Here is a 13,059-nt window from a genome sequence, read left to right as displayed (position 1 = left end):
TTGAGCTGCATTCACAGCTGTGGAATCGATGGCTCCGTCTCACTGCGGCTTTGTCTGGCACACGGTCCCTTTACGCCAGCATTGGCTTTAAGGACGGAAGGGAAGAAACAGAAATTCAACATTAAAATCCACTGAGAAAAGGAAGGACAAGAGATGGTTGTTTGAGGAGTAGAGTGTCGGGTCAGAGACGATTAGGACGTGAAATCTGTGCCCTGATTACAACAAGCAGGAAGAGTTTTGAAAAAAATTTTTTTTCCAAAGAAACTAAAAAAATATTTTTATTTAACCAGAAAAACCTTTATTGAGATGCCCTGACACGCTGCAAGATGTATTTCCTTCTTTTGTCTTTAGTTAATTAATTCTCTTTTTTAAAAGAGTAACACAAATGCAAAAACAAACGCACACATTCAATCACTCACGCTCCTCTCACTGCCCCCCTGGCAATGACAGTTAATCTCTTATATTACATTATGATGTATTAATGACTTCCTTTGAGTTTCCTTGAAAACAAATGTGTAATTTGGTTTTACATCATTGCTTTCACAATTGTTCGTGACTTGAAAGAAACATTTGAGTTAAATGGACTGTTACTATATCATGGATTATTTATTCTCTCTATCGGTTGAATTCTATGCCTGTCTGAAGATGAACTTCACATCTTTACATTCTGCTGACATGTAATGTACTTGTTAAAAACGCTCACGGTTTGCAATAAGTTTTAATTGGTGAATTAAAAGTGTGCTAATTGTACTAATACTAACAACAGTGTCTCTGCTAAATGATACGCAACTAAACCAAAAAACACGGAAAGTTAAATATATGAGATAATCAGATAAACCACGAATGAAAGTTTAAGGAAGAAGAAAAATTGGAAAAAGAAAGAAAAGCACAAAGATGGCAGAAGCGACGCAACTAGGTTTCATCGTACAATGAATCCTTTCGTAATAGAGATTCTCCTGTCACAAGTAAATCTAGCTGCTGAACACATACAGCTCGATGTGGTCGGACAGATCCCTGGACAAAATATAAACCAACAAAGAGAGCAATTTACTCCTCATTTTACCTGAAAGAAGCAGGTGTTTTTAACCAACACAGATAAAAACACCAAAAACAAACACTCGAATAAGCCAAAGCAGGAGGGCAGGAAGAAAAGACCAGGAGTCGGGGATAATCACAGGCATAAAAGATGAACAAAGACACTTTACTCTCTGAAGAGACAAGTGATTCTGTAGAAAAAGCACGTATCCAGTCTGGTTTACCGCCCAGTGTAAAGGCATGAACAACATGCAGGAACGCTCGCAGCACAATAGAGCATTACTGAACAGCCTAGAGACGGCTCATCATTGGAGTCCTGATGAAATTATAAACACAGTTCAATTACACCTGGTTGTATCATTTAGGCGAAATGAAAACGGCAGCGTTGGGCCGGCGCTTTGCTCCGCCAAACAACACTGGGGTGATGCATACGAGCGCACAGCCCCGCAAACGACTACGTAATTAAATTTAGCCCTGCGGGACTCCATTAATAACTTATAATATAATGCACATTTCATTGGAGGGGGCCATAAGATGTGGGTGTGTTATTACGCTCTGGAGGAAGCCCCTTCTGCGCTGTCTGTGCGCTCATAACGGTGAGCGAGAAAGTAGCATAAATCAGATGAGGCAGTTCCTGTGTTATGATTCCTTAATAACAGCGCTTGTAATTAGCTCTAGGAAATACAGAGGTTTTTTTAATGAAGTCAACCAAACATGGAAGAGTTAGCAAAGTTCACGAATCAGAGAGGACTGTGGAGCTTGCAGGATTCTGTGCATGTGTGTGTGTGTGTGTGTGTGTGTGTGCACGTACATGCCTGAGGGTGACCAGCTGACCTTTGACTCCTCTAGCTGAGCATTCATTAACTCGATGGCTGACGCACTCTTTTTAGTGTGCTGTGATTACAGAAAGGCTAATTGCTGGCGTCACACAGATACCGATACATGCAGAAGTCAGTGCTCCCGAGCTTCAAACAAATGCGCTCTACGTACCGCTCGAGTGTCACTTTTGGCAGGTGTCGGGGATGGAGGTGTTCATAGACGGTTGTCACATGCATAGCTTATCTTCCACATAATCAGGAGTTAGGTTAGAAAAGCACTTAGTTAAGTAAAGGAAAAGAGCATACTTACTTTTAGTCAGTTTCACCCGTGCACCTGCCCTGCTGTCTGCCCTGTGTGGACTATCTTGCACTGTATACTACATCAGTTGCTATTAGTGCTTAATAAGGAAGCGGCTGTCCAAACAAAGTGGACTGTGAAGAAGCAAGAAGAGAAAAAGTGTTACCGGCAAAACTCCATAAACTAACTTTTTTTGCAATTAACTGTGAGCTCCTCTATCTCAAACCCATGGACCACTTTATTGCTTTTATACACGCCCTATAAAGAAAGGAGTCAAGTATTAAATGCATTATAATGAAACAAAGGTTGAATATGCTGTGAACACTTTGATTTGGCTGGTAGAAAATATACTCAAATGTCGCTTTTTAAGACCTCCTGGCTGTAAAGCGTTTAAAAAAACGAATTTGCCGTAAAATCCTCAGACACGTTAATGGATTTATCAGTGAACCATTTGTGACACAGACACACATGCACACATGCACAATGATTGCTTTTTTTGACCCTCACACTGTTACCAACAGGTCACTGCTTCTGACTCTTTAAGAAGATGTGAGGTCACAATAAAATGTCACCTGATCATGTCATGGATTAAACACAGTCGAGGGGTTTCACAGGAGTGCTGACAGAGAGCCGAGTGGCTTTTATGAGAGCTTTGAGCGTCTGGTCTCTGACGCTACAACACGACGTGCGGACGTTCTTCTTCTCCGTGTTCTCTCTTTCCCGCTACAACACCTTTCTTGTACTTTGTCATCTGGAGACATTCATTCATTTATTCGTGCATTAAATCAATCGCCAGCAGCCCCCTCGGCAAATATCATAAGAATAATAAATGATAAATGTTCTTAATAATAATAATAATAATAATGTTCTTAAGATAAGTGTTTTTCAAGATCTCTCTGAGGCCAACAACTCCGGTCTTCCATGATGCATAAACGGAATTACCTTCCTGTAGTAATTGTGAAAACAAATGAGCACACAGAGAAAGCTCTTCCTCAGGAAGACCAACGAAAAAAGGATCTCACTACCAAACACGTCACAACGTGCTTTGAATAAAAACAATGTGATTAAAAAAAACGTAAAGGGACGTAGAATCAAATCAATAGAGATGATTAAAGAAATGAGACGCCCTACGTAGTGCTACTCTATTTTTGGGTCGGAGGCAATAAAGTAGACCCATGCCACATGGCTTCTTGTGAGGTCTGCTCGCTCTCATGACGTTTGGATGTAGGAATAGTTGGTGAAGAGACACATCTTGCACACTGTACGTCTGATCATGCAGGCTTAGAAGCAAAGAGAGTTGTTGAATAAATTCTTTTTAACCTTGTATATCCCACAATGGGAGCGTCTGGCCGGTTTGTGGTAACCAACGACTCAACAATGTTTGTCTTTGGTTGTGTTTTTGGAGGGTTCTTTTTGGTCGTAGCTTATTCTCCATTTTTTTTGTCAACAAAATGTGACAACAGAGTGACAATATATGTCATTTATAAAGCCAGATTAAGGTCATTTTTACTTGATGCTGCCTTAATGTTTTACTTAAATACAATAAATACTTATTCTATTTCAGTATAAATGTAATTTTATTCATGATACTACCCCAGAAGATGTGGAGAATGAACTTCATTTTAGAGAAATAAATAAAGGTATATTATACTTGACAGTCCTGCAGTTGCTGTTTACTGATTATATCGTCCAACACTTAGGCTCAGGATGCACCACGACTCTTCCCATGAGCCTGAAACCATCACTCACCTCCCACCCACCATCGCTCTGTTCACCACCTCTTTCTTGAATACTGGTGTGTGTGTGTGTGTGTGTGTGTTCAGTGGCTCTTCGTAAGAAAACAAGTCATGTAATCAGTAGCTACATTATTCAGACGGGAGGCGAGGTCAACCTGGCGGGGCTGTTTACCGCAGCAGAAGCCGGTGGCCGGCCGCTGCCGTGTGAGGGATTCATTGCTTGAGGAGAGGATGGTAACAACAACAGGATGCTGCAATCACGGTGAAAACAAACGCACAACAAACAGCCGCCCTGACGACCAGCAATAAACTTGTTAAACTGAAACTAAATGTAACGGTACATTGAGGTATTTGGGTACTTTGAGAACAGCTCATGACCAATATGTTTGACAATGTTATCCCCTTAATGTTTATTGTCATAAAACATTTTACCATCCTTACAGATGGTGGTCAAAGGAAACGGTCTGCGTTATAGCCGAGATGTTACAGCGTATGCCACATTACCGCAAAGTCCCGGGTTCGATTCCTGCCTTAGGCCCTGAGTTGCATGTCTTACCCCCTTTCTCCCTCATGCCTCTGTCTCTACACTGTCCTATCAAAGCAAAGCTGGCAAAAAAACGACTTCATCTTTGAATTAGTTTAATAATACAAGCTGTTTCCGTTTCAGCAACCTTAGCGTGGTTGATGATTAGCGCTGACCGTGACCTCACTGATTTTAATGAGCTTCAATTGTGCGCGACATTAAGCTAATAGGCTATAATTTGTAGCAATCAGCTTCTGTGAAAGAATAAAAAAAATAAATAAAGCAAACCATCAACACGGTTTGCCAATCGAGATCTAATCACGCACTCCACAATAATGTTTGCAGAAAGCTAATATCTTTAAAAACATAAGAAATAAATCCGCCCTGTTTGATGAGCTAATTGATTCGTCATCCGTTTTTATGCTCTGCCACTTGCCAGGAGTATGATGGTGTTTGTTGACGCTGCGTGGGCAGGAGTCAGAAATCACCAAGAGAGCCGAGAGGACTTCAGATTGTTGTACTGGCTGACATCAATGCTTTTATTCATGCTACTAGCATAACCAAAATGTTTTAAAACAGAAGAAAGTGTACATATTCAGACAGTACATAAGCTCTTTCTATTGCTCTGCATTGTCCCCGAGGGTCCTTGAAAGCTGCCCAAACACCCTGAGAGGATATTTAAGGCACCGGGCCGTCCGTATGAAAAATAAGGCCGTTTCTCTTCCTGAATTTCTGCGACAGTTGGCCATGTGAACATGGCAGCTTTTTTTTTTTTATCTGTCAGCAGCAGTGTGTTGATGTGTTTTGACAATGTGTGTGTGTGTGTGTGTGTGTGTGTGTGTGTGTGTGTGTGTGTTTTTTTTTTGTGTGTGTGCCAGGCCCTTTCCGTCAGAGGACACAGCTCTGAATGAGGATGATGTGTACCGGAGCCTTGAAGAGCTGGCAGAGTAAGTATTCGTTCCACACACACACACACACACACACACACACACACACACACACACACACACACACACACACACACACACACACACACACACACACACACACACACACACACACACACACACACACACACACACACACACACACACACACACACACACACACACACACACACACACACACACACACACACACACACACACACACACACACACACACACACACACACACTTGTTTTTGTCACTTAGGATGATGTGTTATCAACTTAAATGTATTCTCTGGAGGCTTCCCCTAACCCTAAACTTTAAAAACCACACGCCTTACCTCTACCCTGACTTTTCCTTGGCCTATAACCCAACCCGAAAACAAAACTAAAACCTTAAAAATGAAATGGGTTACCTTGTGGGGACCAGCTCTCTGTTGCCAAATAGGAGGGGAGACTCTGCTGCGTAACTGTGTCAAGATATTCTTGTGATTAATACAGACACACACACACACTCGCCATTGTCATCATCAAGACAGATCATTGTTGATGTTTGTTTCCTGCTGCAGAAAGTCATTGCTTACTACATTTAGCTCAGAGTATGTCTTTAAACTGGGTAAAAATGGCGTGTTTCTCATCATGCTGGAAATAAGTCCATCAAAGTAATACTATATATGTGTGTGTGTGTGTGTGTGTGTATTTCTTAAATTACTACAGACTTAACAATTCTCCACCCATCATGTACACAACACATCTTGATGTGATGTTTTCAGCCTGATTGCCACTTCTTCCAATTGTCTCTAACTGCTTAATTACATAAGCGTGGGGCCTTGTGTCACTCTGCCCGTTGCCATGGTGACGCCATCTCAGCTCCATGGCTTCTGGTGTGGCTGCCTCTCTGGACCGACTCGGTGGCTGGCTTCCTGGTTTGGTGTGTGTGTGTGTGTGTGTGTGTGTGTGTGTGATGGGTGTGATGGGTTTTTGCTGGGTGCGAAAGCGTGAAAAGTAGGCTCTTGGAGTTTGCAGAGGTTCCAGCGGTGACAGCAGCCGCTCAACTCAGATGAATGGAGAATAATTAGTCTACCGCTCTGAGATGGGTGTCATTCATCACAGAAAGATAGAAAGGAGACCATGCGGGTTGTAGCTATATGCCGGCTGAATACTTGATCGCGGCGTTGAGGAATGTGCTCTCGCTAGAGGAGATGGGTGCCAGCCAAGCAGGCTAATGCTGGATTAGAGTGCAGCTCAGCCAAACATTTAGCCCTGCTGGCTTGGAACGTGGTTCCTTACCTTGAAAACGGAGCTCAATGCTGCACAAAAAAAATAGAAGAAATACTAAAAAACGTGTTGATTCAAAGATTTCATCTGCCAAAAAAAACAGGGATGTAAATATGCTCATGAAAGAACTTCAAAAAGAGAAGAAGTCAGACTCAGCTTGCTGTATTTCCTGACATGTCCCGAATTGTTTTCATAGACGATACAACCCGACTTCTTTTTACAGCCGGAGACCGTCAGAAATGAATGCCAGTTTACGGCACCTCGCCATTGGCTTCACTTTCTAGACCTGGAGGTTGCCGCCTAGTTTTGGCCGCATAGAAGCAGCTTCGATGAACATGAGTTTTCAGTTTTTCTCTGAAATGGTCCTACGGTGTTGTAACACCGTGCTCCTTGTGTCACCTGTAGGTGCAGAGGGCTGGGTCTCATTCAATGAGTCATTCTGCTCTGCAGCACGGCTGCTCTTGACCTTTTACAAAGAGCATGTATGCGGCGGCGGACGGACACGTAATTGATTCATCAGCAGGTCCTGCACCTAATACAGTTACACACTTAGCACATAGGCCACGCCAGCAATAACCCTGCTCTGAGACGTATTAATTAGCCTGAAATATTGACGCATGCATAATTTACCGTGGATGAGTGACGGAACTGCTCGAGTGAGGGAGAGGACGAAGATGATCTTACCGCAGTAATAATAGTCATTATTTTATGGATGCAGTATTATTTAATAGCATCTCGGAGAAAGAAAATAATACAATGACAGCCGATATGGTGTCATAAAAATAACAGCATGTAAGGAATAAAACTGCAATATTGTCACCAAAAATATTTAGTGTGAGAAAATGAAGCCGCACGGAGTAGCAATATAATGGCGAACAATAAAAAAATCAATAAAATGGCATCATTAAGTTCAGTGATATGACGACAAAGGATACTAAGTGCAATGGAAGGCAATCTATAAAGATTGATTTTGAGGTGAGATTTAAAAAGCGAGTTCATGCCAGCAGACCAAACGTTAAATGGAAGAGCGCTCCAGCCGCCCGGGCCAGCAACAGATCGATCAACCTTTCATTTTCATCTGGAGCAGCCAAAAGACTTGGACTGGTGGACTGTTGGAGGCCTCTGAGGACAGCTGGAGGTCCACTACTCACTAATGTAATGGCGGCTGATGTATCAATCTATGTTTTTAAAGATATAATTGATTTGATAGCCATTTAAGGCTTTTATAGATGGTTGTTCTTCAGCCAGCAGCTTGGCCTTACATATATACGCCAGAATGTTTGCGGTTGACCATGTATCATGTCTGAGGTTTTAGCAGAGGTCACTTACCTTGCTGGCTGATTTCCATATTTACGAGATCAAGTCAGAAGACTTCATGTCAGGCGAGGTGAATTGAGTCTTCAGGCTGTCAGTATGAGCTCACCAGGAAGTTACAGCTGTAGATGATTGCCACTGAGATTCTGTGATGGGTGCACGTATATGTGTGTTTGTGAGGCATGCTCCGGCTTGATTTCTGCTGCACCACATCTGTTTTGCAGGCGTGTCTGAGTCAGGTAGTGGCCAGCCTCCACCTAATTGAGGTCTCCTGGGTTAATGTGGTAAACCTGATCCGCACTTCCTTCCTCCGGCTTTGTGATGTCAAGTTCTCCGTGTCGTTTAACTCGGAGTTCTCCCCGTCTGCAATGACTCCATCCTGGAGTCGACAAAGCATGAAATGGAGGTGGATCGGACACAGCCGCCAAGGGACTTTTTCCTCTGTGAAAGGCGGATATAGATTTCCATTCCAAAGCAAACAGTGTCACAAGCCCTTTGTGTCACTCTTTTGCAGTTTGTTTTTGCACCATTAATCCCTTGGGCAGGTTGGCATGAAAAGTCAATAGCTTGAAAATGGATGGAACTCAGTCGGTATCAGTTACTGCACAGTATTAAGTCACATACGTTTTTAAATTTTATACTTTATATTACCACATGACCACAGTCAGGATAAACTATTCTTAACTAGAGACTGCCAGTAAGAACTATAAACTCTATATAAGAAGCCATTGTCATTTTGGTTTTTGGCTGTGGCCATCTTGTTTTTTTTGCAACCAGAAGTGACACTAGAGGGCGGAGCTTAGTATAATCTAAGGTTGAATAAGACATTTGTAGGTGAACAAAAAGGCTTTAATTAACTTTAATGAATTGAAAACACTGTGAAAGGGTTACGGTCGTAAAGCTAAAACACAGACCTGTCAATCACAAGGTAGCCCTGCCCTAAAGCACACCCTGCTTTATCATCTATTTGACTCTAAATGGGACCATAACTTACTAAATGAATATCATGCTGTATTGAAGAAGACTTGGCACTAGTGATGAGACCATAAGCTCATGATTGCAATGTTTACTGAGGCAATACATCAAGAGAGAAGGAGGCCAAAACCTTCCTTAAGTACATACAGAATATCAAAATCTAATGCCGTGGAATTCACTGGGAATTTATGCTCCTGAGAAGATAAGCCCTCACAATGTCAATGCCCACATGACTTTGCCAATTTGGCCTCACTGACGATGGGCATCAATCAGTATGATGTGCATCTCATCCACCATGTTAGCATTGTGAGGGACAGTGATTCATGCAACCTCCAGGCTTAAACGTGAGATGTTTTGGGGTGGGTGTTTTTTGTCCTCTTTTTGTATCAGTCTCATCAGCTGTATAGATGCAGTGCGGCAGCAGCATCATGATGCTACAAGCCCTGATGCAGATAGAATATTAAACATTTTAAAACCTTCCTGTATTGAAAAACACAATATTATTTAAATAGAAACCGGTTAGGCAGTCCAGCCTTTGGGAACCAATGCTCAGTAGCTCTGATATGGTGAGTCACACGCCGTCCCTCCACTGATGTGACTCTATGTCTTTGAGGCCCGGGAGCAGAGGCTTGAGGGCCGATTGCGTGCAGACACCACGGACACCCTCTGCCCTGTCAGACAGAAGATCAGACCTAATTCATCGGTCCTCAGGACTTTGCCCCATTTTTTCTACCTCACTGCTGCATTGTGATGCATGCACATGTGCAAGCACACACAAAGTGCATTCCTATGATTTATTAATGTCCAAGAGACAAAGGGACGTAAATTGTAAAGTTATGGTGCGACAGATTTACACTGGCAAGAATCATGTCCAACCCCCTTTCTCTTCTAAGAACACACACACACACACACACACACACACACACACACACACACACACACACACACACACACACACACACACACACACACACAGAAACATTAACCTTAAACATCAATACTACATGTCGAAACCCCAACCATTGTTGTAGCATTTATCTTAACTTAATCCTAACCTTGAGCTAAAAATCTGAAAAGGAGTCTGACTTTTGTCCCCAAGTAATCGTCCATTTCCTGTGAATCTCTTGTGCCTGTTAAGGTAATTTCTTACACAGTGTTTTTCACAACAAAGTCACCAGTGCTTTACATGGATCAAGATTTAAACAATTAAATAAAATACAATACGATGAGATGAGATGAGACAAAATAGAATCCAATGAACACACAGTTCTTTCCCTCAGATTGACCGAACCGCCACTAAGACCATATCCTGACCCTCAAACAGCCCATTGAAGAAGTGAGAAGAAAGCCAAAATGTCCTTAAGTCCTCAAAGAATAACGTCACTTTCCAAAACACCATGACATCATGGTCCTTACAATGATGGAAGGACAGGACATACACCTCAAGCTGATGACATCTTTGTAAACAAGCATTCGTGTTTCACGTTACTGCAGTAGGAACTTGATATGTTCAGGTTCAGAGTTATTAGGATCAATGCATATTGACTGAAAACAGCCAGTCAACTAAGAAGTTCGTTAATGACATTAACAATTACAGATCTGGAGGAGTCTGGAGACCGATATTCCATCTGGTTAGTTTTTGGGAAAATAAATATCGACAATGCATTAGAATGAAATTTAAGGAAAGGGGCAGAAATGGGATCAAACATTGGAAAAAAGCATTGTCCAATGCATATCTGGGATCAATAGGTCAGCAAACGCCACTCAGAGAGACTTGGGCATGAGGAAAAATAGAAAGTAGGTGCTATAAATGAAATCCCCCGTCGATAGGAAGCTTTTCTCCAAACCTGTTGAGCCCTCAGTCAGTGTGATGTAGCAGACCGTCAGTCATCATTATTGAAAAGCACTACAATTATACTGAACTGACTGATTGAACCAAAGGAGTATTGAACAATGACAAAATAACCAACCGGCAAAGAGGGAGGGGCTAAATCATCTTCACTAATCAATGGAATATTTAACCTTTGGCAAGTTCAGGATCAATAGCTGGAGATGCACATTTTTTATATTACATTTTTCAATTCTCTATTCAATTTAGATGACTAATATTGTTCGACAGTAATACTATGTATAGTAATTACGGCTTTTCATGAAAGAAAGCCTGCCCTGCAGACGACTCCTCCATGCTCTGACCTGGAGAGATGCTCCTCTTAGATCTTTGCACAGCTCATATTCATATCATTGCACGACACCTCTGTCGTAGCGTCTCCGAGGGATAAGAGCAGAACCTAAAGTACAACAGTCACCGTGGAGCGTGCCGCTATCTCAGAGTTCAGAGAGGAGACACTCTGTGTTCAACATGAGCCGCTTTAACTTCATGAAGAAAAGAAGGAGCACAGCGCAGACAGTGAACCCGGCCACCTCAATTAACACTTCAAACATCCCCCGCACTAGCGTGACGACAAAGCTGAATATTTCAATGAGGGCAGTTCTATCTTCTCCGATTTCTATCCCCAATTCACACAATATTATGGCAATGATGGCAGATGTAGAAGGTCACAGTGAAGAAACCCCAATAACCTGTGCCCATAAATCTCATTTTAGAATATTCATGAATCAATAAAGCTGGCAAAATCCTGACAAAATATCCAATTTCAGAGATGTCCAAGTGAAATGTTTGGTGCTAGGACAGACCGGTTATGGCCCCATTAGATGAGTAGTAAAGTATACAGATACATCTGGATGAGGCACTATTCATCCAAGAACGGAAATCCTGTCTTGGCTTGCCCCCACTCAGTCCGGGTCAGAGCACGAAACAGCATCCCTGAGCTGGTCGCCAATGAATGTCAGGCTCAACGACATTTAAGCACGGCGGCCACTTGCCGAGCTGGAACCCTTTGGTTCTCCTTTTCTGAGCACCTGGAGGCAGTCGAGACTGCCAACTCTAATTACAGTACACTCTTGATCGTATTTATTCATTAATTTTCAAAAAAAAAGGTGGAGGTGAAAGGGAGAGGTGCGTGGCGGTGTTCTTAAAACAACAGGAAGTTAGTTATTGTAGTTTGACCTCTTTATTTGGCCCGCTAATCAAAACGGTCAGATGTCGGAGCAATTAAGGTACTTTGACACTCAAATCAGGGCACACATATGCTACACTTAGATTCAGTGTGAGGATATTCTCTCTGTGTAGAGGCATCTGCTAAAAAATATCACAAGACAAAAAATGCTTCATGTAAGTCCAAAGCCTGCCTGACAAGTCTTCTTCAGTATCAAAGCCATCCATTCATATTTGTTTGTACACCACACGGGTACACTGCAAATAGGAACTGCTAATAGCCAAATTCATCATACTTTTAATGATGCCCAAATGCCCGAATGTAAACAGCTACATGGAAAAAATAAAAATGATGCTCTGAATCCACGGCAACTTTACATGTGAGCGTTATTCGGACTCCTCCTCAGTACATTTGAGGTGGACGGAATTTTGTTTAAACAAGCAAGCAGCTGCCAAGCTAGAACCCTGGTCCTCCATTATTTAGCAGTCAACTCCTACTTTTACTTTATTTACAGGACTTAATCATTGATTACCGTTTCGGCGACCTAAAGCTCCCTGGTTATGAACTACTTCGATATGGGCCCATTGCCAAAGCCTATTCCTGCTGAGGCTTCTGCCTCAGTAAGTTTCCCCGAACAATAATTGCTTTTGCAGGACAAAGGCAGATGCACTGTGGGCTCCCTGAGCATGAGGGCCTTTTCCCCCCAAAAAATGCGCTCCTCTCCACAGTGACTGTCTGTGCTCTGCTGGCTGCTTGTCGAATTAAAGGTCAGTTAGCTAGCTGGGTGCCAAAGCGGCATAAACACATTCAAGGGAAATGCCACGCAATAAGGCAACTCGGTGGAGGTTTCAAGTGGACATAGAAGCCTTTTTTTTGTGGCGCAGTAAAAGGACCCGTCCTTTGAGTTAAGTTGTTCATCCAACTTGTGTGCGTGTGTTCTCTCCCCCCAGTGAGCATGACTTGGGTGAGGATGACATCTACGACTGTGTGCCGTGTGAGGACGATGGGGACGACATCTATGAGGACATCATTAAGGTGGAAGTACGACAACCCATGGTGAGAACACTCTGTCGCAATTCCTGCCTTTTTGTCTTACTT

At 42.5% G+C, this 13,059-nt stretch overlaps 1 protein-coding gene across 7 annotated transcripts in view; it reads left to right on the top strand.

Annotated features, from left to right (window-relative positions):
- Window positions 1–13,059, top strand: part of vav2 (vav 2 guanine nucleotide exchange factor) — a 182,234-nt gene that overhangs the window by 134,491 nt on the left and 34,684 nt on the right. For all 7 annotated transcript variants that reach the window (XR_013772849.1, XM_079290212.1, XM_079290215.1 and 4 more), the window contains exons 4-5: window positions 5,289–5,357; window positions 12,912–13,017. Coding sequence is in view for 6 of the 7 variants with exons in the window: in XM_079290212.1 (XP_079146338.1) it covers window positions 5,289–5,357; window positions 12,912–13,017 (175 nt within the window). In the remaining variant the exon portion in view is untranslated. The remainder of the gene's footprint in view (window positions 1–5,288; window positions 5,358–12,911; window positions 13,018–13,059) is intronic.

The sequence above is a fragment of the Melanostigma gelatinosum genome (assembly GCF_949748355.1).
Source record: "Melanostigma gelatinosum genome assembly, chromosome: 18".
In the NCBI taxonomy this organism is placed as follows: Eukaryota; Metazoa; Chordata; class Actinopteri; order Perciformes; family Zoarcidae; genus Melanostigma; species Melanostigma gelatinosum.
This window is presented reverse-complemented; position numbering and strand designations above follow the sequence as displayed.